The sequence below is a fragment of the Gambusia affinis genome, linkage group LG01 (genome assembly GCF_019740435.1).
Source record: "Gambusia affinis linkage group LG01, SWU_Gaff_1.0, whole genome shotgun sequence".
In the NCBI taxonomy this organism is placed as follows: domain Eukaryota; kingdom Metazoa; phylum Chordata; class Actinopteri; order Cyprinodontiformes; family Poeciliidae; genus Gambusia; species Gambusia affinis.
The window spans coordinates 19,997,612-20,022,860 of NC_057868.1; the positions used below are offsets into that span (position 1 = coordinate 19,997,612).

The following is a 25,249-nucleotide window of genomic DNA, read 5'->3' on the forward strand; positions in this document are numbered from 1 at the left end:
TCGGTAGTCTTAACATCGGATTCTAAATTATTTTAGATGATAAATATGGACTTCACTGTAAAACAACCAATTTTAACTATAGAACACGTACCGGAGAGGCATTCATAAAGATAACTATTGTGGTGTCTTGTTGCCTCATGCCCAACAAACCAGCGCCATCTGCTGGTTAAAGTTGGATGTCTTATTGCTGGACTTGTTCCTTAATAACTAGCCGACGTATGACCCGGTCAGAAGCGGAACGAGAGGAGCTTTTCCTCTTAAATCAGTACAATGCTGGTCAAAAATTACCTGCAAGCGAGGGGGCGTGCGCGTGCGCGTGTGCGTGTGGGTGTGCATTTACAAAGTGATACTAATACAAACAATATTATTAAATTAAATAATGTAGCCTATAAACTTTTGTTGAAAGAACTCATTATCTTTATTCTTAGTCTAATCTAATTATTTTTTTAGCTTGTGTATAATTACATCACAGTTTTATAGATTTTATTACTATTATTAATATTAGCTGTAGTGTTAACTGTGTATTATTATTTTTTCTTATATTGTGAAATTGCCTTATATTACAATCTCTGATTCTTCTGTATTTCTTACCTTAGTTTCAACATGTATGGTACACTTGTATTTGTCCACTGTACGTCAAGAAAATATATTCTTCTATTTTATTCTGGGAATATTTTTGGAAACTGATGGCATCAGACAGACCATGGTGGCGCCATGGGCTGCATGGCAATGCAGACCCTTCTTGGACGAGCTGAGTGGATCATCATATTCATGCGCTCTTTGAAAGGTGCGCAAACTCCGCTTGGCCGGCAGATCGCTCTGCTTTCTTGGTGACAAAATGGTGCGTACCGAAGGAATTCTTGATTACAACATTTTAGAGAACAAAAACTTAATTCAATGTAATTAAATTAAGTGTTAACGAGTTCACTTTCTTTTTAGGTGAAAATGATCTGATTAAAAACTGCATTAAAAATATCGTGATTAACGTTGTTTAGTGTGTATTTTTTTTTTAACCTGTTGTATAATTAAGAATTTCGGCTCCACAAAAATATTTGACCAATTTGTATGCAAAACAACGAGGGATAATTCATCCCCTTCACCATTTCGTACCTTTGAACAAAATGATTGTTAATGTTTACTCCATCTAAGAGATTCTATGACCCTATGTTGACTATTTGAAATTATTTTCAAATAGTCTAGAAACTAATTCGTCCCGTCAGCCACTGGCACCCACAGTTTTTATACCTAAACATCTCATACTAAAACCAGTGTTTTTTTGTAATTCGGAATTACAAATAAGACATAAATATTTCTGAATTAAATTTATCATAATAATTTTTCTTAGAAGCTTGTTCTTACAGTACATTGTAGGCTATATCAAATTATTTTCCGTTTCGATTCCAATTTGCACCAATAAATCCATAAAATATAACTGCTGACTAAATCAAAATAACTCTTAATTTTAACATAATTTATATGAATGAAACATATTTTCCTTAAAAAAAACAATAGACAAATTCAATACTATTTGGGACTTGTGCTTTTATGACAGCTTATTTCTGTAAACAAATAAAATACTTAGAAAATGAAAATACTTGTACGGCGCACATTAAATTGTTTGTTAACAGGTGCGAAATGGAGCCGTAAATGCGTCAGCATGTTTACTGATAGCTCATTGGTCCAATCAGTCTGTTATCTGACCCAATCATAGAGCGAAGGGGGGTGTCTAACATACGCCCCACCTTGTTTCGATCACGTGACGGAGCTCAAGAAGATGGTGGAAGTTTCTTCTTCCTCTGAGTGAGACACCCCGACAGAAACCCAAACATCCACTCGGACCAGGGCTGGGGGAACGTTCCAGCGCCGCCAAAAACATCCTTCAAACCTCCATTTGGTTCTCGGTAAGACTAAAGTAAATACCTGTTTGTCTCGGTAAGGTGTTTTGTTTTTAGAGACTCCGTAGTTTGGGGTTTTTATTCTGCCATGATGATACAGGCCAGCAGGCTCTCAGGCTGATACGGCATCAGGTTGTCAAACCTGAAGACTTGCTGATGTTCAACACGTACACAGCAACTACACTAGCCCAGAAAATACAACTGTTCACAGTGACAGCTCCCGGTTTCACTTTCCGAGCGGCACTTACTGTTCCCGGTGCTCGGCTACATTTGTTAGCACATTCCCAGTTCGAGCAAGTTATGTAATGTTTGTAATGTTTATTAGGCTATGGTGTCAGAAAAGGCTAGTGGAGTGAAGTGTTCCCTTCGTGATTTGAAACCTTTTTGTAGTTGGATATTCTTTAACTTTTATAAATAAGAACGAATAAAGTAAACCCATTAACTTGGTAAAACCCAGCTGTCAGAAATGTTTTCCATTTACAAGAAAAGTATCGACCACACCTGGTACTGCGTCACTTACTAAGCTGGCTAATTACGTTCACCAGCAGCATACAAAGATTAATGACATTGAACTATTTTGTCACTTTTTTGACAATGGCTTTCTAATGGCCACTCTTCCAAAATTGAATGAGTCATTATTAATAGCTTATTAATTTTCAAAAGTTGACCGGAACTAAACACAAATTTCTCTCAGGCATTGTGGGACGTTGTGAATTAGTGGTGAAATTCAACTTTACCAACCAACAATGTGTTGAAACCCATTTAGGTGTTCAAATTTGTTCCAGTACAAGTAGAAGATGACCAAGTTCACAGGTTGCAATTTTTTCTCCATTTTGGAAAAAAATGGTGGCCCCTTGTACTGACCAGTAGGTCACCTCCTGCATATTTATTTTGAAAGCCAGCCTTTATCAGTGATATTATCGTTTTCCGTTCCTCCATTTAATATTATGCTTTTATTGCCCGTTATTACCAAGAACCCTTTGTTGGCGTCTCTGATTAATGCTTTTATTGCCAGGCCTGTTCGCTTAGGTGGGCAGTCGTTCTACCATACTCTATTTCAGATGGTGCTATCAAGGGCGTAAATCCCATCTCATTATTGGGGGGGACCATAAACATGAAAATTTCTCGAGCAATTTTGGGGGGATTGGTGAGGTTCCATTGAAATCCATCCATCCATTTTCTGTTCACCCTTGTCCCTAATGGGGTCGGGAGGGTTGCTGGTTCCTCTCCAGCTACGTTCCGGGCGAGAGGCGAGGGTCACCCTGGACAGGTCGCCAGTCTGTCGCAGGGGGTTCCATTGAAATGTAACCTAAAATGTGGTTTAAGAAGTTTTTAAACCACATTCAAGCTGCAGAACTAAAAATGACTAGTAATGCACATCAAACATGTTTTATTCTCAGTAAACAACCTGCAGAGTAGTAAAACTAAAACTCAAATGTTGCTTAGGTACAAGTTTTGTTCAGTCTGACTGATCGAATCTCTGCTACACCTTTACAAAAATGTAAGGTTCTAAATACAAAAGCTTTAATGAGTAACTCCTCTTAATAAAATTCCTCATAAACATTGATTTATTGAAATGGCTCCCAATACAAGTTATGGCCTATTTAAATTATAACTTGTTAAGTTGCTTTATTTTTAAGCCTCTTTTAGTTTTGGCATGAACTGAGAACAAATAAGCAGATAGAAATGAATATCTGGGGAGTATCATAATTTAAAGGTAACACTTAAAGCATGAGAGTTTATATAAAAAAATATTCAGATTTTATTTTGTGGTTTTAAAGGCTCTGAAGACGGTGAGAAATAAAGGCATAAGTTTTTGTCAATTTCTTTCTGTTCTCTCTTCTGTTTTCGGCTCCCACACAGAGCTGGGTCCACTCACTCAGCCCCTCCATCCCGTTTCAAACTCTAAAAATTTAACTAAAAGTTAAAGAGTTAAATGTGAATGCGATGTTTGCTACCTTTAACAAAAAAGCTTAAGTCTATGAAAGCAGTGTAGCAGTTTTGCTAATAAGGCAGCTTATGATTCAGTCAAAGTAATAAAATAACAAACTGCTGTCTGATTTTTATTGTAAATGTGTTTCTTCCCTTTGGGCAGTGAAGTAAATAAAATGTTTACATGTCTTTTGCTGTAAGTATTAACTCATTGGAGAGTATTTTATTTGTGATGCAGAGCCACAGCAAACAGGTAGTTCCTCACTTCAGCGGCTCTGTGCCCTGTTGCTCCTCCTACACTTTAGACTGAACCATTGTTCTAATAATGGTAGAAAAATTAATTCTTATTTTATTCTGAGATAAATGGCTGATTTATTTTATTTTTTTGTTTGTTTCCTTTGCCTTTTCATATTGATATAATTTAAATGCAAATGTTTCTCAATGATTTTTTGGGGGGCGACAGTTCTAGACTTTTCCAAGATTTGGGGGGGGAGCTGGTCCGGATACCCTCAGGATTTACACCTATGGGTGCTATGTGAAATGTTTAAAGCTTGGAAAATTATTTTACATCATAACCTGCTTTTTAAACGTTACAACTTTCTCCCTGACCTGTTTGCTATCCAACAAACCCCTAAGCATTTCATAAAACATTTGGATTTATACTAAGATTAACTAAATACATGTACTAATTGATAAGTAGGATAGAATGCTAAAAGAAAATATTTTATAGATATATTTCTTGTTTCATTATAGTCTTATTTCTGTGCGCAAAAGGCTATTAAACAGTCCCATTGTTTTTTATTTTTTTTAATCCTTTTGAATCTTTTCCCAGAGTGAGTTAGTATGAGCAGGCAGATGTGTGGATGAATGGAGTCTTTTCTGTAGCTGTGTGCTCTGTCTGAATGTAGCAGTGAGCGCACAAGTCCTGCAGAAACGGCAGCAAGGTACCAGAGATTCTCTCAGCAGTTCCCACTCACCATGCTGTTCGATGCTGTTTGTCCTCCACCCTGCTGTTTCCAAACCAGACAGAGAGGCAGTGAGGAAGTTCTTGGCGGTCACTGTGTAAAATGTGGCAACACTCTGAGTCAGAAGGTCTAATTTTCATTAGCAGCAGGTCAAGTAAAAAAGCTTTCTTTGGCTTTCAGAATGCATCTCTGGTACGGATGCACCGATCCACTTTTTTCACTTCCAATATCAATACCAATATCTTAGGCATAGCATGGGCTAATACTGATCGGATACAATTCAATTGACACACATGACGGAGTTCTAGTTACTCTAAATACAGGCTGATTGTCACTAAATAAATGAAAAGTGCGCAAAGCTATTGAGAAATTGACAATAGGAATGAGATTGGTCTATAATTATCAAGACAGTAATTCCCTCCATCAATAAAGTAGAAATATTTTTCCCAATGTAAGAGGTTTTTCTTTCTGCACTATGAAATTTAGCTCAAGTAGGAACTGCTGTCTCTTCTCTATTTCAAATCAAAGCAATTATATCATGATAATAAAAATAGTGATATTTTTACTCATGGTTATCACTGTAAAGTGAAAGTCTCACCCTGGTCCAGTTAAGGGGTAGGTAGTTTTGTCTTCAGGGAACTGTTAACCCCGGTCCCTTTCAGCAGACCTAATGACATGGTTGCTGCAGCATAAATAGCAATGGACTCGGCAAACACTCGACTTCAGGCGCTCCAGAGGCAGGACTGTGAGAAATGCCGACCTGAAAGCTATTAGGAACATTGTGACATAATAGTTTTTATTTTCAACATGAGTCAGTGGAACGTGGCGCAGTACAAACATGTTTGGATGTGGTCACCGATCTGTGATTTGAGTTGGTTTGTGGAGTCTCTGCTGTCAAAGAGGAGCGTTTCAAAAATGTCGACACTTCAGTGTTGGCTACGTAGACATCCTGAAGTTTAAAATTCAGCAAACACCCAGGCAGAGCAAAGCTAGCCCTCTTCTGGAGCTTCAATGTCAGCTGTTGCAATGAATTATTGACTAAGATCAAAGCCATGGTCAGAGTGAAAGTTTAGCTAGGAGCTGCTTGGTTTCTCCGGCCTGCATTCCTAACGAGCTGGAGTGGGGACTATGCATTATTCAGAGCCACTCTAAGATAATAAACCAGATTCAAGGACAGATTGCAGGATCTGGTTCCTGTGCACATGTGTCCTGATTCCTTGAGATTTGTTGTGTTTTTTGTTGTTATGATATGGGATTCACATCATTTATGAATCCCTGCGTTATAATTTGCTTCCTGGTTTTGGAGCGGACTCCTGTCCGCTTAGCATCACATGCATTCGAACCACACCAGAGTTCACCTCGATCAGATCTAGATCTAGGTTTGTAAGTGGACCAGAGTTTGCTTTTTTGGTCTGCATCAGAGTTCGATTGTTATTTACATCTCCTCAAATGAACCGAACTTTCTAGGCAAACAAACTAGAGTTTGATTAAAGCTGTCTAAACAGTCCTAGTCTATAGCTGCATCAACGACCTACATGAACTTTGATTAACTTTTAAAAAGTTATTTTAGTAAAACGCAGAACGTTTCGGACTCATGCTTTAAAGCTAGAATCTGCAGATCAGACCTCAAGGATAAGGAGAAATGAGTATACTGCTAACTTTACCTCAGTGTTGGACATCTATAAATAATAATATTTCACAGTTCAGACTAATTCACTCTTAGACTCAGATTTGTTTGAGTTTAATGCTTAAAATACACCATATAGATGGTGTATTTTGGCCTTTGCCCTCTTGTTATCTATTGCAGTGGTGAAACTTCCATTTCTTTCACCTGAAGGCCTGACTGGTGACTCTTCTAGTTATTTGTGTTTAAATATGCCTCTGTGTTTTGGATTTGTACTTTCTGTTAAGGCTGTTAGAGATTCTGGGGGAGGAAATGTAATAAGCAAATGTGTGTCTACAATCATCCAGTCTGTGAATTTTAATATCAGGAAGAGGAATGAGATCGTATTTTTAATATTTCCATCTCCTGAATCTGAGATGAGACCTGTCATGGCACCAAAATTTACTGGACCATAAATTGTCCCAGAAAATATATGGATGAATGATAATATTGGTGTTTTTGAGAATGTTTCAAGTAATATTAAGGTAAAAGAACATATTCATAAAGTTTAAATTCTAATAAACATTTAACACTAGAACTGGAAGACAAATAAAATTTCCCAAATAAACAGAAACAACAAATAAATTCTGACTCTGTAAACAAAATTGTTCAAACAAAAAAAAAAGATCCAGATGAGACCAAAGCAGCAGACTGAAGACTTTTATCATCCAGTCTTTGGTACAAAGAGCGAGAGAGAAAAACGAGAGGAAAGATAATTCATGCAAATGGAAATTATAGAGATAATTTTAATTTATCATACAGGTAAAGCATTATTGCTAATTGCGACAGGAGGGTTTCATTTTTCAAATCTCATAAGAGGCGACTGGACCAAAAAGGGGATCACAGTTATATATATATAGAAATTCATTAATCTAAAGTTTTCAATCAGTAACATCTGATGAATTCTAATTAATGTACAATTTGAGCAAAAATAATTCATAACAATAAAAAATAATTAATCTGATATAAAGTAATTAACTGCATAAGCATGAAATGGAGTGTATACATATAATAAATTGCAGCTAGTTGTGAAATCTGAATTGGCAAAGGAATGAATTGACCCAAAGCTATAGAAAACTGCTTGGTTTCCATGTTCTTAATGATTTGTTTGCTTCCCTTCAGGCCCTCTTCCCAGCCCTATGTCATGGCTAGTGGAGTCACCAAATCAAGCACCTCCAATGGGTATCCACTGAAGGCACAGCTACAGATCACAGGTAAGTTTTAACATTTGGTTTTAGGTGGAATTAGGTATAGGAAGGGAAAAAGAGTGGTGGTTGTAGTATGAGCTCTTTCAGGTTTCAGATTTTTGTCTGAAGAAGGACAAGGTGATGAAACTGCAACGCGACTGTTCCTCACATATAACAAGTCTGAAACACCCACTAACTTTGGACCAGAGTAAATAGAGTCCACTTCTCTTTGTTAACGGACTTTGGATTCCACTGTACAGATAATAATGTCAGCACTAATTGTTATTATTCTGAGTAATGTCCAGGTACTTCTACATGTCTGTATTGTAGTTGTTGGAGTACAGCAGCCTCCACACTTGTGCAAGTTAATCTTTAGTCATCATTTTATTATTTTTTTTTTACCGCTCTTACTGTAGATATGGGCAGGTTAAAATGAGCCATTTCCTGATTTCTGAAGACTGACATATGTCTGGTTTACTAAAATAGTATGCTCACTTATGTTTCCTGTTTTGAATAGGAAATGAAAGATTCCTTGGTGTCACTTATACCCTGGGATGTATTACTACACTGTAAAAACAAAAAATCTTACCAAGTACTTTGTCTAGTTTCTAGTGCAAATACCTTGATACGTTTGAACTGGGACAAAATTAACTTGCTTAACTTCAGCAATTTATAGGAGGTTGTCAATAAATCCTTAATATTGATGAAAATGTTCTAGTTTCACTGGCAGATTATTTCACTGACAACATAAGAAAAATGTCTTGAAAACCAGTACTTTTTTATCAATATTTAAAATGTATTGACTTAAAACAAGATCTTACATTTTGCTGAAAAGTTACTTGTAAGTTTTTGTCACATTTCAAGTGTACTAAGACATTTACACTAAACTCTAAACAAAAATAATTTTTTTTGCAGTGTAATTAAAATATCTTCTACACTTGGACTAATTTAGGGAAATGAATAATATTTGATGTTTTGTGGGAACAACTAATAATTGCAACTCAGGTGTCAAAAGAAGTTCCGTCTGAAATTGGGTCTTTTCCTCCTTATCAGTGAATGTTTTCATTGTGAGGTTATATTCCTGCAATAAAACATACAAAAAATGTCTTTTATTGCATTGCATTAGAGTTTCCATAAGTCTTTCTTACTGGAACCAGTAAGCATGTAGAGCAGTGTAGTTGAATTAGACTTTATTCTGGCTTTAAACCCAACAGTCTGTTTTGTTTACTTAAGCTTACTGTAAAACCTGCCTCATATTTGCATCCCAGCACAACCCCGCAGATATTGCAAACGCACTACAAAAGTGGGGAATGCATTGATTAAGATAAAAAAATTATACCACAAAATATAACTCCATGTTTCAGTTTTTCACTCTTGGATTGGTCGTGTTTTAGCTCCTTATCCATTTTTATTTCCATTTCCTGCTATGACTCTGTTCTATGACGCCTCCTCTATTTGTTTCAGTGCTATCAGCAAAACTGAAAGAAAACAAGAAGAACTGGTTTGCTCCCAGTCCTTATGTGGAAGTGACAGTTGACGGGCAATCCAAGAAAACAGAGAAATGCAACAACACTCACAGCCCCAAATGGAAACAGCCACTCACTGTGTAAGTCAGCATAACTGAAGAGTCATGTGACATTGTTTCACAGATATTACCAGGACTTCACTTCAGTGACTAGTCGAGGAAATATTAGCATGTTATGTTTTGGATTTACTTAGCTCTAGGAGGCGGTGCATCATGTTACCAATGACGTGTTTCTGAAAACAAGTCTGCAATTCTTGAAGACTGTTATTAAGCTATTTCCAGGTTTGACTGAAAAACAGCAATTTTCTTTGGACTAGTTTTTTTTTTTGTTGTTGTTGTTTTTTTTGTTTTTTTTGTAGCAAAACTTTGAGCTCAGAGTTTTTTGGAAATTTTAGTGCTGCTTTCTTCTGCTGGAGCAAAGTCCAGCCTCTCAAATGTTTCTTTGCAGGAGAGTAATGACAGCTTTGTTATGAAAACCAAAGCATCGCTTTAACTATAGCAAAAAACTTATTGGGAATAAAAATCTTTATGGGAATAAAAACTTTAATTGCATCTCTACTAGCAAACTACAAAAAATGGTGGCGGGGCTGGAAATGCAACTTTTGCATTTAAAGGGACGGCACAAAAACGAGTTTCTCTCAGAAAAACCTCAGAACTGTTTGTGTGTTTTTTTTTTTTTTTTTGTTTTTTTTTACATGTCTAGCCTTAAGTTTTATACAATACATGGTGCCAAACAGGCCTCAGTTTTTTATTATAATTAATAAAGAGCTCTTCTACAGTTTATTTTAGAGCCTTGACAACAGAAGCATGTATGTACTAAGGGAGGTAATTGGAGCCATATATTCACAATGTCTTTTCCTGGTGCTGGTCAAACGGCTGTCATGGTGTTATTTATAGACACTCTATGTTCTTGAATAGTTTGACTATTAGCCAGAGGAACATGTATACAGATGCTTAGATGATGCAGCTAAATAATCACCTGCAATATGTTTTACCTGAAGTTTAGTATCAATACATTTGTGTAGACCAAGTATCCTGGATGCCATAAAAATGTCTTTTTATAATAAAGAAAATGATACAAGGACCCTGAGGGTCTCTAAAAAGCAGGTGCTTTGTTTCTGGATTTCTCTGGATTTATTAAAGCATTTTGCCTCAACAGGATCGTGACTCCATTCAGCAAACTGGTGTTTCGTGTGTGGAGCCACCAGACCTTGAAGTCAGACGTGTTTTTAGGTATGGCCTTGCTGGACATCAGCGAGACTCTCAAGTCCAACGATATGAAAAGTGAGTAGTTGGAATGCAAACAGCTGTCAAAACATTTAGCCCCCTACAGTCATCTGATTATGAAACCCTCATATGTTACTATAAGCCATGTATGACTGCCAGTTGATGTTAAGATTAACAACAACAGTTTAGGAAGAGGCTGGCTATGCCTCACCTGAAACGGACCAGCAGAGATGTTTTGCTAAAAAGAATGGAGAAAGATGTCTGCTGTAAAATTTCAAAGCTGCTGGAGATGCACCTCAAAAGATTTGAAACTGTTTTGTATTCTGACCCCTATTGCTACCAAAGCATAAAAACAAATTTCAGATTCAGTTTATAAAAACTATTTTAATGTCAACTCACCTAATCTAAATGAGGTACTGTTTTGCAGGTCTATTTTTGAAAAACATGTTTGATAGAATGTGCAAAAGCTGAAGGTCTCAGAACTCTTTTTTTCAGTGTTTTGTTTTCTTAGGCCTGCAAAGCTTTTTGGAGATTTGAGATCATCAGATTGCATAAACTAAAAATGTTTTTTCAGTTCGTAGTGAAACGCTTGGCCCTTCCTCACTGCTCTAGTATGTGAAACTAAACTGCATAGTTCATAAGGAATGGGAAAGATTCACACCAGTTTTTTTTTTTTTAAATAGTTCTTCTTTCCCTGTGCTCATAACTGAAGCTGGATCTTATGTCTATGCTTGTTGTATGTTACAGTTGCATCTCTTGGTGACAAGTTGAATAGTTTTGGAAACTATTCAACTTGGAAACCAGCAGTGGAAAAACATGCAATAAGAAGCAGCTTGAGTTTCTTGCAGATTTCAGGCTCTAGTCATAATCATTTCTGTTATGTTAGTCATTGAGAAGTCTGCCTGGTTTTTGCATAGCTACACTCATTTCAGCACTGCTGATGGTTAACTTGTGGTGCAAATTACATACTGATTGATGTTCCATGTCAAAGCAGAAAACCGCACGGTTTTCAGAATAGCTTTTAGTCCAGATGATGCATCTTCTTTGTATACTTTACAATCTTCTGATTGAACTTGCAACAATAACAATCCTAGGCAGAGGCAGCCCAGTAACTCGTTTGTTTTTCTTGTTCCTCTCATTTATTTGACATATTGCCTGTGTATCTGTTGTCGAGATGCGATTGTGTTTTATGACGTTCGTCTGCACTTTATCTCACCGTTTTGCATTGGTAAGGTTTTACAGTGTATTTCAGAAGCAGATGTGTTGTCTCTGTAGTTTCTGATCTGGTGCAGTCACTCCAGCTGCACACTGACAGAGAGCACTCAGAAATGGTGGGGGACCTGTCCGTCTGTCTGAACGGAATGACGGTGGACCCAGAAATGTTCGCCTCAGCAGAAGCCGACCACTGCAGTGAGCAACCTGGATTTAAATTAAACCATTTCAGTTCAGATTTAACAGTACAGATTATGTGGTATGGCAGCAGATTTTAGATTTATTTTTGATCTTTTGTTTTTTTAGGTACATCTAATGGAGAATCATCACAGCACAATGGGGATCCTGCCGTAAGGTAGATAATAAAGGCCCATTAGTGGCACATCATTTTATATCTGTCAAATGTCTTGAGATTAAGATATTTATTTGTTTAAAGTTGGAATGAGATTATGCCTATTAATTTACTAATTTAATTTATTTCTTTGTCTTAAGCACAAGTATAAGAAATAACTGAAGGAAATAAGATTTCTAAAATAAAATTGCATACTACTTTAAAGCAAATGTGCGTTTTGGTGCATGGAGTAAAATTATAAATATTTTGGATGAGGAGTTGTAAAATGCTCAACTATAAATATTTCAAAACACTTTATAGGAAAAAAAATGATTCACTTTTGAGTTAACGAGGAGAATGATAAAGGATTTGCAACTTAGTTTAATGCATACGACCATGAAAATGTATTTTGTAATTATTGAGAAAGGGGCAAGTTTACACAACATCTGTCTTCTTCCTGCTCCTTTTTTACTCATGTATATGAAGTGTTGTAGGAGAACCTGTAAATTTATATTAAATGGAGTGAATAAGCTGGTTGATGGCCATCTCTAGCTTTATTTGGTCTTACATTGGTTGTCTGTTTTGTTTTGTTTTTTCTGGACAGGTCAAGTCGAGACAGCTCTCCAGCTGTGGACACTGATCACAGATCCTCTCCCAGCACCCAGAGTACAGTGAGCAGCAAAGGGTCTCCATCAGTGGGAGGACGGCCCACCCGACCACCCAGACCCTCCAGGCCTCCCCCCCCAACACCCCGCAGACCAACTGCTTCACCAGGTGGGACATGAAACCGTCCCAGTCTGTACTTACACAATATAACAGGTTATCAAAATTATCTACCCCCTCCATGAAACATGACCATAACGCCGACAAATGTTGACAGTCCAACATACTTTGGGGTTGTAAACCTTTCACACAGAAGTCTGATTGTCATTGCATTTAATTAGTAGTATTAACGACCAGGAGAAAAAAAAGTCATATCAGCAAAAACTCTGACTTGAGCTTCAAGACCTACTGTGTGAACATAGCCTTAAATGACACATGTGATTTGCCATATTGTGAGGCTCTGGTTGTTTTATTAAGGTATTAATTAGTTGTTTGCGTAATTTGTATTTTTAATACTATTTTGATGAGAATTTGACATGAGTTTAAATATATTAATGGAGTAGTCTAGATATGGATTGTAATCTAAATCTTGAATGTGGTAATTTAGCAGTATTTGTGTCTAGATAAATATTTTGTCTTTAGCAATTTATATTTATATTTATTTGCAATCTACAAGTGGCATGTTAAGTAGATGGGTGCCAAAAAATTATATTCCATCAAGCAAAATGGTAAATCTAGGCAATGCTAATTCTATATTTTCTAAAAGTAAAAATGTGAAAATTCAAAATAAGAACAATTAAATGTGGCATTATTATAACTAGCAAAAAGGCATCTATTTAGGAACCTGTTTGAGGCACTTTTAAAGGACCAAAGTTCAAATGTTTGCCATTCAACACAGTATGACATACTGTCAACGTCAAACATTTACCATGAGGGTGACCTGGGAGTTAGGCCAAAACTCAGGAGTGTTTTTAACAACTACTTTATCAGTTTAAACCATTCCTATCCACTGAGACAGGAAAAATACAGGCATAAAATTATGACTAGCATGGACACCCTGGCATGTCTGGAGCTGGACAACCTCATCATAAGGTTACTGTCTTCAAACAGTTGAAACTACAGCACTTCATCTGTCAGATGTGTTGTGTTTGTTACAACCAAAACAAACACACGAGTCTCGCACTAATGGGAGAAATGGCTCCTGGTCTTCCTACAAAGACAACATAGTAATCCTACAACTGATAAACTCTTGAGGCCACTTCAATTTTGTTTGCATTTCATGAAGAAGAGAGTTGCACTTAGTGTCTTCTTCTGATGTTTTCATATAATTTCCTTCAGCGGTTCTTGGTGCAGCACCACCACAGGCGAGAGGGGGAACGGCTTGTTTAAGGTGTTTGGATCATTTGACTGAGGGCAGTGTGAAAACAAACCACACCAGATGAAAATGAAACAAATGTAAGAAGAGTCATTTGGAGTATCAGGTGTGAAAACAGCCTTAGTTAAGCTTGGGCTTGGCTCCAGTTCTCCACGTTGATGGATCCTGATCTCTGCACCACAACAGCTGCCATTTTGGAGGTGCTTTGACCCAGTTGCTTTTGTCACTTTATAGTAACATTTTATGGGTTTTCTTCCCCCTCAGCATCTTCTACCAATGGGATGGTTCCCACGGAGGCTAACCAGAGCCAGGCAGCCTCTGATACACCGGTGCGGACCCCAAGTCCCTCATCTGCTCCGGACTCAAGCCCATCGACGTCCTCAAATAGGAGCTCCATGCCAGCAACCAGACAGCCGACCACGCCTTCTTTCCCTCCCAGAGCATCACCCGCCAATGTTGGACTATTGCCTCCTGGGTCGGTTCTTATGCTGCAGTCTGCGCTACACAAAAAGCTGCATCAGCAGAAAATACAGGAAGAGAAGTTAATAAGTCTTTTGGAGAGACGCCGTTAGGAAATGGTCCCGTCTTTTTATGCCAAACAAAACTAGTAATCTAGATCAATTTAGGGCATAAATATTGATTTCTGAAACCATTTAATGTTTTCTTCAGACTGATGTGATTTAGTTGTTTTACAGGAAGAGAAAAGCTAAACTTTTAGCATAGGTTTGCCACACATAAATTATGAGAAATGTTTGCCTTTGTAATACTGTCTTGTATGTTTGATTTATGTATTTTTTCACCTTTTTGTCCTATAGATGGGAGCAGAGGGTGGATCAGAATGGCAGGTTGTATTACGTGGATCACATTGAAAAGAGAACAACATGGGAACGTCCTGAGCCGCTCCCCCCTGGGTACAATTTCTTTTCTCAAGACTGATGGCTTTAAATATGGATATATCAGTACTGCAGTAATTACAGTTCTTATTTTTAATATCACTACAAAGTCAGCTTGCATAGGTTCACAGTTGAGGGAAAAGTTTCGTCTTCATGATGTTCGGGTGATTTCCGTGAACTTGCTATATTAGCTGCTGTCAACAATTATTTTGATGCACAAGACAAATTATTGGGAGTGAAATTATTAGAGTGATTCAGGTTAAAATGCATATGTAACAAGTTTCAAAGAAACATAGGTAAAGATGTGTAAAATAAACCTTTACAAAAATGTTAAGTTATCTTTTAATGCAGCAGCTGGAAAAATGTAACTTTTTTTCGGAATACATTTATTTCACGGGAAGAAAATAACATCTCAAAGAAGTAATTCTTAGTTTTTGGTGGTGCAACAGTTTGATTAATGGTTGAGTAATGGTTTGACCATTACTCAACCATTGCAGTTTAAGTAATGGCACTCAAATTAAATGTGTACATTTCTAAATGTTCTCGTGGGAGATGGCAAAGCTGCTGGAATAAAAGATGATTTTATGATTTCCACATCTAGATGCAGAAATCACAAATCGGTACAATTCATGAATAAAATCAAGTGTCAGATCTGTAAATTTTTTTTAGCCACCTCAGATTCAGAATGTGTATTGATTTTAGATCTAAATTGGCTGAAAATGGCTACAGCTTTTAGCTTTTTCCTCTTTTCTTCCTATTTCTCCACATAACAACTTTTTATTTTCTCTTCAAGTGTTGCAGAAATTAACGTTTCCCTTTTGTGTGTCTAAAGGTGGGAGCGTCGTTTTGACCAGATGGGCCGTGTCTACTTTGTTGATCACATCACGCGAACCACCACATGGCAGCGGCCCACGGTGGAGACGGTGCGTAATTACGAACAGTGGCAACACCAGCAGAGCCAGCTGCAGGGCGCCATGCAGCAGTTCAACCAGAGGTTCATCTATGGGGTAGGACGTCCTCCTTAACATGTGATGGGAATGTGGAGGTTCGTTTAAAAAAAAAAAAAAAAAAAATCAGAAACTCAGTGGGAGAAATTTTTTTTTTTCCCACCAACCTTTGTTTTTTAAAAATGTTGTTAAAGGGTAAATAAAGGAACCATGTTGTGAAGAGTTTTAGAAAGAAAAAAGGGTTTTAAAGACATTTAACTGGTATCAAGAGGTTTGTGTAGTGTGAACCTTGCAAAATTTGTTATGGATACATTTTCTAAGTATATCCATATCTAAAATATATCTGAATACACAAACTGAATTCAGACAACTTGTGACTTAAAGGGGGGAAAAACAAGTGCACCAAAGGAATTCAGCATCTGTGATTCTGTGGACTTAAGGCAGCATTTCATGTTTATCTCATGTAAAAATGGGGCAAGATTTTCATCCAGCGCTTAATAATTGTACATAAATTTGTGTCACGGAAATAACTAACTTTTGTACTTCATTACAATTTAATCTAGTTTTAGTAAAATTCAGTTTGTTTGTTTTTTTTTTTTTGTCAACATTTGTCCTTGAAGGTTCAAGACCAGGCAGCAGCTTCTCAGAATAAAGAGTATGATCCTCTCGGCCCTCTGCCTGCTGGGTGGGGTAAGATCATTAATGGCGCCGCAGCCCTTCAATGGATCAGGCACATGAATATTGACCCATCATAACAGGTTGTAAAGTTAAATTCAGTTTACAGCCCAGATCCTTTTAGGAAAGTCAAGATAGGTTTATTTGAAAAGCATCGTTCATGCTCTGAGTGATTCAAAGTGCTTTGTTGGAAGCATCAAAGCAGAACAGATATTAAAAAGGGTCGGTCAGAAATATTTAGTTAGATGTCTGAAACTGAGCCCAGAAAGTTTAATTTATGTTTCTATATAAATTAAGTTATAGTTATAAAAACCTAACTTATGCAAAATTACACAAAAATATAGTAATCACAAACAAGTGATAAAAAGCTGGCCTTTCTGTCATGTTTTATACATCAGACCAGTCATCCCCAACCCCCAGGCTGCGGACCGGTCCATGGACCAATTGGTACTGGGCCGCACAAGAAATAATTAACTATTTCCGTTTTATGTATTATATGAGTCTGGAGGATCTTTTATTTTGAAAATCCTTTAACCAGATTCTCTTGGTTACGACTTATGTGCCAACACAGAGCCCACAAACAGCAAAATGAGTAAGAAACGGAGGTCTTTGGAAAGTTTCTTTGCAAAGGGAAAAGGCCCAGAGAAGAGACATGAGAATGGATTTATCCCAGTAGGTTATTCCCACATTACAAGAACGCTTTGTATGATATGCAGCGACTGGCGTTCTGTCAGATCAGCATACGCTGTAAAATCATCATACGCTTAGCACAAAGTGACGTCTATATCTGTCAGACAAGTATACGCCGTCATTACAATATAATTTTCTTTAATCAGCAGCATAGAAGTAATGTGTAGTAATATATCCGTTTTTGTTGCACATCTGTATCTTATTTTGCAGGGATATGTAAATGTTACCATAGCGACCAGAGTCGGAGAGCGTTAGGGCAGTGGTCGAGCAGAGCTTGTGAGTTATAGGTCTGGTTCAAAGGGCAGGATTTTAAGATTGTCGGCTGATTTTCCAACCCTCTGTGACCACACATGAGCCGATAAAAGTACAACAGGTTTGATTGATTTGTTTGTCCAACTACACGGCAGGAGCAACACACCACATGGACCAATCCCACCCTTGAACATCCCAATTCAAGGAGAAAATTCCTTAAAACCCCTCAGCATACCACATGTGAATTTAGAATAACTAAACATGTCTGACAATGTAGAAGCTATAGTGATAGTTTGTGGACTCATTTTAAGTGATAAAAGATGTAACAAAAAGAACAAACATTGGATAAAAGACTGCGGAGCAGCCGCTCGATTTGCTGCACTATATGTTCCACTGGGCTTTCGTTTGCACCATGTCACCTGTTTGGGATTCCACTCCATGGTTTTACGTCACTGCGCTTTCTGATTGGCTACCTGTCACATTCAACAGGCTGTGTTCTTGATGATTGGTTACGATTATCGTGGCCACAATCTCAGAACTCGGAGCGATCTAAAATTGTCGTAAGGGGAGAATAGGGGCAAAATATTAAAAATTGTGTCATGCGACACACCTCCTCCCCCGGGCCGCAGTAAAATTGCCATGTCTTGACTGGTCCGTGGTTATAAAAAGATGGGGACCACTGCAATAGATTACATCTAAATTAGTTGATATAATTGCTAAAATTAATGATTCTTAATATTATTTTTTAAAAGCCTGTTTGCATTTAGTTTAAGCAGTTTAAGTTGACAACTTGCAGCAGGAGCAAATAAATGCATGCAAATATGTTTTCTGTCCCTTCAGAAAAGAGGACAGATGGCAACGGAAGAGTTTATTTTGTCCATCACCAGACCCGCTCAACTCAGTGGGAGGACCCTCGAACGCAGGGGTAAGAGAGGGAATTCAGCCCCGTCTTTTTGGTTTTGTTTTCCAGAAAACATCTTTTTTACAATTCTCATTTTCAGATTACTGAACGAGAAGCCGCTTCCTGAAGGCTGGGAGATGAGATTCACCGTGGATGGCATTCCTTATTTTGTAGACCACAACAGGAGAACGACCACCTATATTGACCCTCGCACGGGGAAATCCTCTCTGTATGTTTTCCTCCTCATTACTTTCCATTCCCCCTAAAAAATGTATGCCTTCCTATTCATAAAGAGCACAGCAAGGCTAGCTAAAGAAAAATAAGAAAATTTGAGAAAAAATGTTTCCTATTGCCCTGTGGAAGAGGTCAGACCGGTTCATTGCATGTAGATACACACTTTAGACATGTTGCATGTTATTTTTTTACATCTGGAAATTTTGAGCATGCGTCCAATTCTGGAAGGCAAAAAGACAATTCTTTAACATGCTAGCTGCGCTTCCGCTGTACAACAATTCTGTTACCCACATCTCCAGGTTTTATATAATTATTATTAATGTAGTGCATCGAAGGAAAAATAACGCTGAAAAACGGTTGACATTTAAGATTTGACACGTTGTGTTGACAACTTGACAACTAAAACCAATAGCAAACGTCATTCAAATCCACACTAATTTGCTCTGATATAAACAAACTAAAAAATCAACAAGGAATTTATAGGTTATTCAATTTTTCAGGTCACCAGAAACATTGAAGTTTATCACTACGCAGCACATAGTGGACCTCAATTACTTCTATTTTCTGTTTATTTAAAGTGATAATAACTATAAACTGTATAATTGCCCATCTCTACTCCTGTCTTTGTTTTTGCCTTTTTCTCTTACATTGACACTCAAGAGCTGGAAGCAGGCGTATTTATGACTGTTGTGTGTTTCATGTTTTGGTAAAACCACAGAATGATTAAATGAGCTGACATGAACTGCTAACATCCTGACCCAGAAACCTGAGCAGGTCGCCTCCTACCTAACGACTCTAAACAGTTTTAAATAAAAATCTCTTTATTATTCTTCGGCGTCAAAAGCAAACACTTACACACCATTCAAAGTTATGTTTATAGAACTATTGTTATGTTTAATACACACTGGTATGTGATTGTAATATTATTATTATTGTCCATAGTGAAAACGGACCACGGATCACTTATGTTCGAGACTTCAAAGCCAAAGTTCAGTATTTCAAATTCTGGTGCCAGGTAAGAGTCAGACTGACGCCATTTTTGTCTATTCCACTCAGAAGTGCTTCTGTGTACAAGGGTTTATAAGTTATAGTTTGTCATTAAGTTACTGCAGTGTTGAGATGGGGATGAGTAGATTTCATCCCACTAATATGAAAGAATAATCAGTAAATAAGATGCAGTGTGAAGTTATTAAAACAATAAGTGCAGCTAAAGGCATACTTTCTTTTCAGAATTTGAAAAATCTTATTTTGTTTTTTCCAGCAACTGTCTTTGCCTCAGCATGTTAAAATCACAGTAACGAGGAAAAACCTCTTTGAGGATTCTTTCCAGCAGGTATGTTTGCAATAAATTCAATCTGACAAAGTGTTCAAGTGGAATTAACCAGAGCTGCTGTTTTGCTGAAATAACCTTTAATTAGCTAAAAGGCTAAACTCAAAATATTTTTATAAAAAAAAAAGATCATTGAACAAGTAATTGTGAGTTGTATTTATTTATATTTTGTCTATTTTAGATAATGAGCATTAACCCTCAGGATTTGAGAAGAAGGCTTTGGATCATCTTCCCAGGAGAGGAAGGCCTTGACTACGGAGGCGTTGCCAGGTAAGTTAAGGAGTTTGAGAACTTAATTCTTGCCACACCTTTCTTTAGATTTTTTTATCATACACAGTGTCTGATCTACACTAACTCTGTTGTTGTTGTCTCAGAAGCTTTAAGCAGCGCATTAGTTTGACTTTTTGTTTCATCTCTGAGTGATTGGAATGTGTCTTAACAAAAACCCTTGTTGGACTTGTCCCTCTCTGTCCTTTCCTGTAGGGAGTGGTTCTTCTTGTTGTCTCATGAGGTTTTGAACCCCATGTACTGCCTGTTTGAATACGCTGGTAAAGATAACTACGGTCTCCAAATCAACCCTGCTTCAAACATCAACCCCGACCACCTCAAGTATTTCAAGTTTATTGGACGATTCATTGCAATGGTTAGTATTTTGTTTTCTTTTTCATCTTGGCATAAAAAAAATCTTTCAGAATAGTTGAAGAGGTCTGTTGTAAAAAATAAAAATTAATATTCCATTGGTTTTATCCCTCAGGCTCTTTTCCATGGCAAGTTCATCGACACTGGTTTCTCTCTGCCATTTTACAAACGGATGCTCAACAAACCTTTGACACTCAACGATCTGGAGTCAATAGATCCTGAGTTTTATAACTCCCTCATGTGGATTAAGTGAGTGTGATCATATCATTTTAGCTCTTAAGATTAATAAAACAGATTAAGTACAAGTCAGTATTTTAAGATGCTTAAATGTCTGTTTTATTCAACTTAAAGTCAGATATAATTGTGGTTGTATTGGAAAAGCAGCTTAGATATGAAATAATTTTTTGTTAATTTGAACTCAGAAATGGTTTTGGTTGAACCATTCAATAACATGGCTCTCCTAAAAGAAGTCGAAAAATCTTTTGACTTTTTAAACTCGAAAATTTCCACTTTTCTCTAGAAATTTTCTGTGCTTGATGTCAAACTTTGATTAATTTTTTTCTAGCAACTTTTCAAACTCAGAAATTTCTGAGATCTCTAAAAGTCTTTTGAGGCAGAAATTTATTCTTCTTTTTTTTTTCCTCTGTATGTACAACGTCCTTGTTCTGACAATTTGTCTTCAAAACTTATCTGGTTTGTCAGATTATAAAGTGTCTGAAAGCAGTGGAGTGTAAAAGTGAGCAGTGATGCCACTGTGACCAACGTGTATTGTCTCATTTCAGGGACAATGACATTGAGGAGTGTGGGTTGGAAATGTTCTTCTCAGTTGATAAAGAAATGCTCGGAGAAGTATCCACCCATGAGCTTAAAGAAGGTGGGGGAGACATCCAAGTTACCGAGGAAAACAAGGAGGAGTACATCAAGTGGGTTTTTCTTTTCCTCTGTGTTCTTTTTTTTTTTTTTTTCTGTGTTGAGTTGTGTTGTGTTTACCTCTCTGCTGCCCCCTGCAGGTTGGTAGCAGAGTGGCGGCTGTCCAGAGGAGTAGAAGAACAGACCCAGGCGTTCTTTGAGGGCTTCAATGAGGTCCTCCCTCAGCAGTACCTGCAGTATTTTGATGCTAAAGAGCTCGAGGTGAAGCTGAAGCACAAACTTGTTTACGTAATGAACGATTTAGAAAGCACAACAAGGCGCAGGCTTTACGATGAGTTCTTGTCCTTCCACAGGTCATGCTGTGTGGCATGCAAGAACTGGATCTGGGGGACTGGCAGAACAACACCATCTACAGACACTACACTCGTACCAGCAAACAGATCGTCTGGTTCTGGCAGGTCGGTGGGAAACGGTTGGATGTCGGTTTTCACTAAATGGTTTTGCTCATTTAAAACAGAGACAGTTATAATAAAATTGATGCTAGTGTGGTTCGCGCTCCTGGAGTTTCATGACAAACAGTCAGAAAAATGCACTTCTTCTTAAAGCGTTCTTTCTAGCTATGAAGGAGAATCCGGATGACTTGGAGGGGAAAAAATGGTGGATGTTTTATGATGGATAAAAGTTGAAATGTGAGGAAAAATGTGATACTTTACATACATCTTTATGTAAATGTTTCTGCTTCGTCTAGCGTTCAACTCAGCAACCCTGAAAATAGCAAACACTGAAAGTTTTTTTGTTTTTACTACTTTCAAACTGAAGACTGTTGTCTTTGTGACCTGGTAAAATGTTGTTCATTAAGTTCAGCCATGGTAAAATTGTTTTCATCACTTATTTGAGCAATTTAGTTAGTAAACTCTGATTAAGGTAATCTATTTTAATCTGCCATTGCTGTAGATCTTTTCTTGAACTTCTAATATCATTATTTCTGTCTGCAGTTGATGAAAGAGATGGACAACGAGAAGCGGATGAGGCTGTTGCAGTTTGTAACCGGCACTTGTCGTCTGCCTGTGGGAGGCTTCGCCAACCTTATGGGTAATTAATTCTGTCATTGAAATATTTCACTTGACACGTTGATTTTTTTTCACATATCTCATATATGTACTCTATCTGAATAAAGGAACAGTCGGTCAGCTTTAATACGTCTGGTATAACTTGAGGTCCCCGTCTCTTGTTTCCTGAAATGTTGACATAATGACTCTGCACAGAACAAGTTCTCTGGCTATGGAAAGCCAAACCAGTTTGTTTACAGAACCAGTTAAAACTGGCTCTACTCCTGCTCCTGTCTTTCATTGGAATCAACTCTCTTTAAAGCACACAGGATTGTGTGTACAAAATTTATTTCCAGTTTAATTAAATTGTTTTCCCTCTTTGCCATTTCTTAGAATTGTTTTCCATTTCCTCCACTTGTTCACCATATCCTACAGAGTTTTATTGGGTTTTCTTTACCTTTATTTTGGGGGGGGGGATTATTCTGATGTTAGAGTGTCTCTCATTGCTCTAAAAATAATGCAGAACAATCCATATTATTAATTTTCAATCTAGTCTTGGCTGAAATACCCACATCAAAAATATTCCATTTTATAGTTTACTTTTTGGAACATTCTGCACATTGTTGTTTTGTTTTTGTTTTTTTGATTTTTAGATTTTAAAAATATGACAAACCTTACATATCTGGATTGGTCTGAAGCTGTTAAAGGTTGAATAAAGTGAAAATGGAAAAAAAAAAATTACATTTTATCTTAGTATTATAAGGTTTACCATTTTGGGGCAGCAGGATAAATATTGTCATTTTCGAGGTGGTTCAAGGATTAAAACCCTGATCATCAACACTCTCATCATCATACCCTAATGTAACCCAGCTGTGTGAAATTTTAGCCGTTTTGAATTAAATTAAATATTGGGTGAAATAATTTGTTTCTAACCGGAGGTAGGATTTCTTTTACATTGTACAGATATTTTTAAAAGGTTATTTACTTCAGTTTTTGTTGTTTATTTATGTTGTTTGAGTTTCTCAGGATTATTCAAATGAATATTAAATGTTTGGATGCCCAAATGTATGTCTTAAAATATGTCTTCACAGTTGAATTAAATTACACTTCAATGATTTAATGCTTTAATTAAATGAATGAAATTGGGAATGGGTGATATGGCCTCAAATTTTTATCACGATGATTTGTGGTATTTTGGTAACGGCAAATGTGGCAATAATGTGATCATATTTATTACTTGTGACTGTCATAGCTGTTACAGCCCCACGAACACAAATACTGCTCCTGAAAAACCTGTTTATAATAAAACTCCTTTAGGACGCCAGGCACACAAACTGCTCACAGTAAAAGCATTTATTTGTGTTTTCTATTGATGCATCTTTCAACAGTGGAGAAAACAGTAAAACTAACAATACAACAATAAGGATATTTTTTTTGTAAACATCATTAATTGAAATTTACCATTACATTTATCCCGATAAATAACAATACGATAAATACTCATCCCTCAACCAAATGATTAAACCTATATGACATTCAATAGACAAAAAAAAAACAGACATGGGGACAAAAGACGATTCAAACTGACGAGTGTCCCTCCTTTCAGGGAGCAACGGGCCACAGAAGTTCTGCATTGAGAAAGTGGGAAAGGAAAACTGGCTGCCCAGAAGTCACACATGGTGAGTCTCAAAAAAAACCTACATTAGACACTCAACTGTTCTCCTTCTGGAATGCTTCAAGTGATTATGATGAGGAAACATTTGTTGTTCAACTCTGTTTATTTTTGTGCTGCAGCTTCAACAGATTGGACTTGCCGCCCTATAAGAGCTACGAACAACTCAAGGAGAAGCTGATGTTCGCTATCGAGGAGACGGAAGGATTCGGACAGGAGTGAAAGAGGGAGACGGAAGTGGAAAAACCCCGTCGATGTTTAAATCAGGGAGCGCCAGCCTGCAGAAGCAGCAGGTGTTTAGGAGAGGCGACGCTCGTCTGCATGCACCGGCTGGTGAGATGGCTGCCAGCATGTACTGTAGTCAGGATCGGGGAAATCCTCTCGCAGCAAACCTCTCATGGCTTCATGAGTGGGAGCAGAATTTCGTATTCCTTCAAAACCAAAATCGAAGGCTGCCTTCCAAACGCTGTCGTCTTGTCAACGAGAGAAACTCATGAGCGAGAGCACGATCTGAGAAGTAGAGGGCGTGGCTTTAAGTTTTAAACTTGGCTAAGTTCCCCCAAAACGAGTCACTTTCTAATCTGAGTCTGAACTAATGATTTAAATGAATCTTCCTCTCTTAATTTAACATTAATGACTTTCAAAGCTTCAATAACAGACAATCTTGGTGCTTCAGAGATTTGGGATTCCTTGCTTTTGTTTTGCGCTCTGGATTATGTTGTGTTTTAAGTCTGTGAATCGATGAATGATTGTGAACAGTGTTGTAACCTCCATTATTTTTTTTTAATGGTGGTGGCAAATGTTATAAAAACCATTTAACTGGCCCTAGTTTTATAGGGCCGGAGTCTGCACACTGTGATCTGTAATAACAAGACAATATGGATTATGGATTAGAGTATTCTGGAAGAATCTTAATGTTCTTAACAGCTTTAATGACCATTTTTGGTCTTTAATGTACAGAAATAGTCTTAATTAAATCTATTACTTAAAAATCCCCAGAAAACCAGAAGAAGGCCAATACTGCATCAAACCAAATAAAATTTAATCCTATGAGGAATTTTCATTGCAACCCAGTTGTCTCTTTTAAACATGTAGCATTCGAAACATGATCAAGTGTTTTCTTGCCTTATTTTGACATCTTTCACAACAGACCTCAAAAAGGAAGGGATGCAAATGATGTTT

General features: G+C 37.3%; 1 protein-coding gene across 1 annotated transcript; it reads left to right on the plus strand.

Annotated features, from left to right (window-relative positions):
* The first annotated feature begins 1,715 nt into the window (after positions 1-1,715).
* On the plus strand, positions 1,716-25,136 carry itchb (itchy E3 ubiquitin protein ligase b). The gene is made up of 24 exons (XM_044104367.1): positions 1,716-1,901; positions 7,578-7,669; positions 9,107-9,248; positions 10,327-10,451; positions 11,670-11,804; positions 11,913-11,961; positions 12,542-12,711; positions 14,180-14,390; positions 14,731-14,826; positions 15,641-15,815; positions 16,376-16,445; positions 18,213-18,297; positions 18,374-18,502; positions 19,450-19,522; positions 19,769-19,840; positions 20,019-20,107; positions 20,321-20,480; positions 20,592-20,725; positions 21,259-21,399; positions 21,487-21,607; positions 21,700-21,804; positions 22,342-22,438; positions 24,002-24,074; positions 24,190-25,136. The coding sequence occupies exons 2-24, from the start codon at positions 7,600-7,602 to the stop codon at positions 24,287-24,289; spliced, it is 2,622 nt and encodes an 873-aa protein (XP_043960302.1). The 5' UTR covers positions 1,716-1,901; positions 7,578-7,599; the 3' UTR covers positions 24,290-25,136.
* Positions 25,137-25,249: the final 113 nt, after the last annotated feature.